A 7,794-nucleotide genomic window follows, 5' to 3' on the forward strand; every position below is an offset into this window, starting at 1 on the left:
TCCCCCTGCTCGGCCCTGCTCTGTGAGTGACAGGGTGCCGCGCCCTAACCCCCCCATGGGCCCTGCTCTGTGTGTGACAGGGTGGAGCCGCAACCCCCCCATCGGCCCTGCCCTGAGTGTGAGAGGGGCGGCGCCCCAACCCCCTGATCAGCCCTGCTCTGTGGGTGATAGAGGGCGGCGCCCCAACCCCCCTGCCCCACGGGCCCTGCTCTGTGTGTGATGGGGTAGAGCCATAACTTCCCCATTGGCCTTGCCCTGAGTGTGACAGGGTGCGGCACCCCAACCCCCTGATCTGCTCTGCTCTGTGCGTGACAGGGGGTGGCGCCCCATCGACCCTGCCTTGAGTGTGACCGGGGGCGGTGCCCCAATCCCCCAATCGGCTCTACCCTGTGCGTGACAGGGGGTGGCATCGCAACTTCCTGATCAACCCTGCTCTGTGCATGACAGGGGGCGATGCCCCAACTCCCCAATCTCCCCTGCTCTGAGCCCGACCAGGGGCTGCACCTGGGGATTGGGCCTGCCCTCTGCCACCCGGGAGCAGGCCTAAGCCAGCAGGTCGTTATCTCCTGAGGGGTCCCAGACTGCGAGAGGGCACAGGCCGGGCTGAGGGACCTCCCCCCTCCCCCCCGAGTGCATACATTTTTGTGCACCGGGCCTCTAGCTGAATATAATACACAATTGACAAATACTTCTCAGTACCCAAAACTAAAACAATGACTCTTCATCTTCTTCCTACTCTCACATCTTTTTAATTCTTTTCCTAGTTAGAAATAACTAGAGATCACAAAATAATTCCCAATCCCAGTAAAAAAAAAACCCAAAACAATCAATACCACAGATGGAGCCAAATGTGTTCCCAAAAGAGGGTCATTTCTTACCAAGGCACATTTGAGTAAAATAGTTCTTCATGATTACAGAACACATTCAAAGGCTTTCTCTATCACGGTGGGATATCAGGGATAACTCTTTTTCACTATCCATAAAGACCACCACCTATGACATACCTGATGGAGCCACAGCACTTCTGGCAAGTTGAGGCTTCAGATCTGCTTCTAATAGAGCAGGAGAAACAGTTACCACTGGTCCTGAAAATAGGGGACCTTTTAAGGTGAGCAATTGCCCTTGTGGAGTCATCACGATGTTGGCAGAGGTGTGTGGAGTGTTAGATGGTGAGGTATTTTCTGTAAGGAAGATCAGAGATTAGTTAAGGATTAAAAATCTTCAACTAATGCAAGTATAGCCTATGAGTCTAGGACCGTGGTCAGCCAACTGTGGTTTTTGAGCCACATGCGGGTCTTTGGCCCCTTGAGCATGGCTCTCCCTAAGCCTTAGGAGTGCCCTAATTAAGTTAATAACAATGTACCTACCTTTATAGTTTAAGTTTAAAAAATTTGGCTCTCAAAAGAAATTTCAATCATTGTACTATTAATATTTGGCTCTGTTGACTAATGAGTTTGCCGACCATTGGAGATATCCCTAAAACTACACAGACTTAAAAAGCATGAAGTAAATTTCAAATTTAGTGAAGGAACTCCAACTTGGAATTTACTTTCTGAACCACTTTTCACTGAATAATGGTTACCTATCCACTAGTTCTCCTGTTTCATTTTGGTTTTTGTTGTTGTTAATCCTCACCCAAGGATATTTTTTTCATTAAGTTTTAGAAAGTGTGGAAGGGAGGGAGGGAGAGAAAGGTGGGGGGAGATAGAAACATTGACAGGAGAGACTTATCGATTGCATGTGCCCCAAACAGAGCCAGGGATTGAGCACCTGCAATCCAGGTACATGCCCTGGACCAATCTGCAACTCTTCAGTGCACGGGCCAACACTCTAACCACTGAGCCACAATGGCCAGGGCCACTAGTTCTTCTAATGCTCAGAATTTGTTATTATTGAGGAACAGAGTTATGGAACCACTTTTTGATGGAAAGCTTCTGATAGTCTTGATGATGAATCTGGATGAAGACATACAATTCTAATCCTAGGCTTGCTTGCTTTCCTACATACCTCTAACAACTTATTTCAAATTTCTAGACCTCAGTTTTTCTATTGGTGAAATGAGTTGACTGGATTAAATGATCATTAAAATCCTTTCTTAGCAATAACATGATTTGATTCTGCAATGTTAAAACTAACTTATACTTCAGTATTTATCAGTACTCTTAGTTGATTTTAAAAACCAAATATCCTGGCCCTAGCCGGTTTAGCTCAGTGGATAGAGCGTCGGCCTATGGTCTGAAGATTGCGGTCAAGGGCACCTGCCGGGGTTGCAGGCTCGAGCTCCAGTAGGGGGCATGCAGGAGGCAGCCAATCGATGATTCTCTCTCATCATTAATGTTTCAATCTCTCTCTCCCCCTCTGAAATCAATAAAAGTATATTTAAAAACAAAAAACAAATTTCCTGGTTCATACACTAGGCGACTCAAAGAATAGAAAAGGATATACCATTCTCTAAGGATATACAAAAATAATGTAAAATTCTTATCATCTCACTTCCAAAAATCAAGGCAGGATAGAGCAATAAGTTAGAACTAATTTATAACCTGGGGAGTATCATCCTAAGTGAAATAAGTCAGTCAGAGAAAGACAAGTAGCACATGATCTCACTCATATATGGAATCTAATTAGCAAAAAAACCTGACGAACAGCGTGGATCCAGAGACATGGAAGCATGGAACATAGTGCGGAATCTTGGAGAGAAGGCGGGGGAGGGTAGGTGGGTGGGAGGTAATCAACCAAAGACCTTGTATGCATATATGCATAACCCATGGATGCAGACAGTGGGTGGAGAGGGCCTGGGGCGGGGGTGGGCTAGAGGGGGTCAATGGGAGAAAACGGGATATGTGTAATACTTTCAACAAGAAAGATTAAAAAAAACAATTTAGTTTGTTCCTTAAAGCAATTCATTTATAGGCCATCTGATTCAACAAAATTAAATTTTTAAAATCTTCTAATATATTTGACTCAGCTAGATCCAAACTTCCTCATGACTGATAAGCAGAACTGCAAGGAAAGAGTTCATGTATAAAGTCTGAAAAGATGGCAGCCTATGAAATACTCACTGAAACATATAGAGGGAAAATATATGACTGTACACTGTATTAGAAGTAGGTCTTAAATGTTATCATGACTGGTAAGTTCTTAAGATTTGGTTGAATGTAAAAGCTAGAAACTGAAATCTAATGTAGTAACTGTTCTACTTTTTATATAACCACTAGAGGCCCGGTGTGTGAATTCATGCATGGGTGGGGTCTGGCCAGCCTGCCCCAATCTGCCAATTAGGGGCAGCTGGCTGGCCAGCTGGCCCCACCCCCTGGTCAAACTCCCGGTAGAGAGGAAAATTTGTATATTAGCTTTTTATTATATAGAACATTTAATTCAGTCATTTACAACTAAATTATGGCCACAAGATTCAGTCCACTAAACTAAACTAAACTGAACTGATGATCATCTACATTAAGAAAAGCAAAGGATGGCCCTCCTACCTGTGGCCTGGTCTCTTTTTCTGGAAAGAATCAAAGGTTTCCCCTTCCTGTTATTTATAAACATCTGTCCGAGATCTACAGATGATGCAGAAGATCCTTCCTGCTGTTTGCTAGTTCTGGGAGACACATCAAACTCATCTGATCCCATCTTCTTTTTTCTTTTTTGTGCCTCTAGTGCTTGCTGTTTTGCATAAATATACTCTAGCTTCTTCAGGACCACTTCTTCTGTCTTACCTATAGGTTGACAAGGAATAAATTGTCACTCTCTATATGACCCCACATAATAATGAGAAATAGAGTCAACTGAAATCCAGTTGATTTAACTATATTCCCCAAAACTATGGAAGGCAAGAGTGATTATAAACCAAGAGAAACCGCCCCATTTAGTCAAAAGATAACTCTGGCGTTAATTATGGGAACCAAGCCTTAAAAACTAGAATATCTGAAAGAGCTATTGAGAATTTCTCTTTACTAAAACTGTTACCATACTCTTTACCAAAGATCATTTACATATCTCACCTGAAAGAGATGATACTTTCCGTATCAAAATATTTCTTTTTCGAGTCAGGAGATTTTTCTGTCCTATCAACTTGTCAGCTTGATCTGTTAGTCCCTGAATTTCGCTGAATGCCTAAAAATAGAAATAATAATATCTCAATCAAATTGCTCTTCCTACACAACTTCTTTAATAAAAAAAATTTAATCTAATACCTTAGAGAATTTTATAATGCCATTTAAAATAATCCACATATTATTTTTTCTTAAACTGCAGGCTTTCTGGCTTGTAATTCCAAGGAACATGATTATTTCCAAAAAGCATCACTGAGTGGGTAACAGATGTTTCCACAACTACAAGGTGTTACAAAACGTTCTACTCTGTTTAGATTTTAATAAATCAACTTTAAAGTCATTTCCCAGTCAAAGTAAAATCTGATTGAAATAACTTTGTTTAGAGAACTATGAATGCTTGCTTTGTACTCCCCTCCAACTTCTACTTTAAAAGCAACTTACATGAAATTGCCTTAGACAGTCGACATGCAAACTTAAAACTTTCACTAGCTTGAATATTTCAGATTTTCTTTTAAAAGGACTGTTGTTAAGAAGTATGTTAAAATATCACTTATGTTGTGCTTTTCATTGTGATAAATTGTTCTAAGTGCTATGGAGCACACCAATGTACAGAGACTATGCTAAACAGAGCTTACTAGGGTGTTTGCTTTATTTGAAGGAAGGATGGCTCTGTCGATTAAGAATCTGGCTTTTAATGAAAAGCTACTCTGACACAACAAAAAACTCTTCCCCCTGAAGGATGTATTGGACCTTCACTCGTCCATATTCAAATGTTAAATACAACTCTATTTCAACCTCCCTTGTGTGATACTTTATCTTTTATGTTTAGAAGATTCTTAGTCAAGCTCTTAATGTCTATACAGAACACTTACCCTAGTAAGAATGAGACTTTTGGAAACCTTGGAGGAGTGAAGTAATCCCAATGTGATCTTCAATTTCTCAAAGAGATCCCTCATTTCACCACGCCGGCGCCGCTCATTGGCAGTGTGCGTCCGGCGATAATAAGCAAAAGCTTCTGCTTCTTTCTGTAATTTTTCACTCCAGTATTCAGGCTTCAGTTTTATAGGAACTGGTGAAGTCTGTACAAACAAAAAATGAACACCTAAATATCTTTCACATGTACCTTGCCGCTTCCTCCATCCCAAATGGCATTGCTCTGTATCAGACACCCACCATCTTCTGCCTCAACTATCATAGCCTCTCAACATACTACTAATCTATCCTTCCTCAAAATCTAACAATGTAAATTCCTTTTTTTTAATTTAACAGTGCAAATTCTTAATCTAACATTTAAAAGTCAAACTTTGCATTTTTTCAGAAAATTTTTTCTTGACCCTCAGGATGCCTTTGTCATGCTTTCTCTCTTATTTCAATTTTTAAAAAATTATGTACTATATAGCCCGGCCAGTGTGGCTCAGTGGCTGAGCATCCACCTATGAACTACTAGGAGGTCACGGTTCAATTCCCCATCAAGGCACATGCTCTGGTTGCAGACTCAGCCCCCAGTAGGGGGCGTGCAGGAGGCAGTCAATAAATGATTCTTCTCATCATTGTTTCTCTCTCGCTCTCTCTCCCTTCCTCTCTGAAATCAATAAAAATATACTCAAAAAAATTTTTTAATTATGTATTATAGATACAAGTAATAGATGCACATAGGGTTTTTAATATAAATATTTAAAAGGTTTATTTTTTTTAAATATATTTTATTGACTTTTTACAGAGAGGAAGGGAGAGAGATAGAGAGTTAGAAACATCGATGAGAGAGAAACATCGATCAGCCACCTCCTGCACATCTCCCACTGGGGATGTGTCCGCAACCCAGGTACATGCCCTTGACTGGAATCGAAAACATCGACATCGATCAGCCTGCACATCTCCCACTGGGGATGTGTCCGCAACCCAGGTACATGCCCTTGACTGGAATCGAACCCGGGACCCTTCAGTCCGCAGGCCGACGCTCTATCCACTGAGCCAAACTGGTCTCAGCTTTAAAAGGTTTATAATGAAAAGCAACTGTGCCCTTCACCTGCACATAAACCCACAGAAACAACCACTTGATCCTTTTTTTATTATTTTTAATTGATTTCAGAGAGAAAGAGAAAGATAGATATAGAAACATCAATGATGAGAGAATCATTGATTGGCTGCCTCCTGCACGGCCGACACTGGGATCAAGCCCGCAACCCGGGCATGTGCCCTGACTGGGAATCGAACCATGACCTACTGTTTAATAGGTCAATGCTCAACCACTGAGCCACATCAGCCAGGTCATTTGATGCTTACAGATGCTTTTTCTGGCTCTTAAAACTATACCTAAACAATAAATAGTAACATAAGCATACACTTGTCAATTTTCAATGCTATCTATCCACTTCCTGTTATGTAAAAGAGAATTAGCCCTCACCACTCTCATCATTTCATCATCCCATCTTCCTAATACAAACATATCATTAATTTTAGTTCTTCTATTGATCCCTTTGCAACTTGAATACAATACTGATCTCAATCTCTTACTTCATCAGTAGACAGTATTTCTGTAAAATGAGGTTACCAGAACTTGTTATCCTTCCCCTTATTTCTTCTTTACTCTTCCATCTCCCAATTTGTCATTTGTACTTAAACATTTTTCAACACTAAAACTAAGTCTTCCACACTTTATTTGTGATAATACAGGTTTTAAAAAATCACTAACAGTGGCTACCCTATTATGACAATGTGAATACTATTTATACAAAGTAATAAATACATTTCCTGTCTTCCTATAGTTTCTTGATTTTGTTTTTCCCTCTCTGATGGGTCTAGTTGTCTTTTTTTTTTTTATCTGACACTGTCTTTATCATAACCCTGCTAGTACCGAAACTCTTATATAAAATTATTGTCTTGTTTTCCCATTGATTTTTAGAGAGAGAAAGAGAGGGAGGAAATTTTGTTGTTCCATTTATTTACACATTCATTGATTGATTCTTGTATGTGCCCTGACCAGTGATCCAACCCCAAACCTTAGCATATTGGAACAACACTCTAACCAACTAAGCTACTTAGCCAGAACTAAAATCACTTTCTTTCTAAAGTTAAACTTGTTGAGCATTAGTATAGTACGGGAGAATAAAAGATATAACAAGAGAGAATAAAATCTAATACCAAGTTTAAATATAGCAAAACATTATAAATAATTTGCATGTAATAATTAGGGCATAAAAACAATGGATTGTATAAATAAGTTATGAAAAATATTTTATCTGAAAAATGTTTTAATATGAATGAAAAAATATAGTAATATGTACAAAATTGATTACAAGCATGTAAATATGTATCATGTGATCCCCCAAATCAGATCAAACTCAAACTAACCATACCAAATGGTTTTTAAGAAAGAATCTGAATACCACCCTTCAACTCAACCCAACCTCTATCACTATCTTTATCTCTTAAATTAAGAAGACAAGCCCTAACCCATTTGGCTCAATAGATAAATTTATTTGTTCAAAATAGTTTTTCTCATCTTTGAATCTTTTTATAGTGCTATAATAGTGCTCTCTACTAAACTTGCTTTTTCATTCTTTAAAAAGTCAATTTTTGGCCCTAATCGGTTTGGCTCAGTGGATAGAGCATTGGTCTGCGGACTGAAGGGTACCAGGTTCGATTCCGGTCAAGGGCATGTACCCGGGTTACAGGCTCGATCCTCAGTAGGGGGCGTGCAGGAGGCAGCCAATCAATGATTCTCATCATTGATGTTTCT

General features: G+C 40.0%; 1 protein-coding gene across 1 annotated transcript in view; it reads right to left on the reverse strand.

Moving 5' to 3' along the window:
* The window catches only part of MGA (MGA, MAX dimerization protein), a 102,055-nt gene that overhangs the window by 7,567 nt on the left and 86,694 nt on the right, over positions 1-7,794 (reverse strand). The window contains exons 19-22 of the mRNA XM_006778155.2: positions 4,928-5,189; positions 4,005-4,116; positions 3,486-3,719; positions 1,005-1,181 (exon numbers count right to left, since the gene is read on the reverse strand). Of these exons, the coding sequence (XP_006778218.1) occupies positions 1,005-1,181; positions 3,486-3,719; positions 4,005-4,116; positions 4,928-5,189 (785 nt within the window). The remainder of the gene's footprint in view (positions 1-1,004; positions 1,182-3,485; positions 3,720-4,004; positions 4,117-4,927; positions 5,190-7,794) is intronic.

Source organism: Myotis davidii, unplaced genomic scaffold, assembly GCF_000327345.1.
Source record: "Myotis davidii unplaced genomic scaffold, ASM32734v1 scaffold46, whole genome shotgun sequence".
Classification (NCBI taxonomy): domain Eukaryota; kingdom Metazoa; phylum Chordata; class Mammalia; order Chiroptera; family Vespertilionidae; genus Myotis; species Myotis davidii.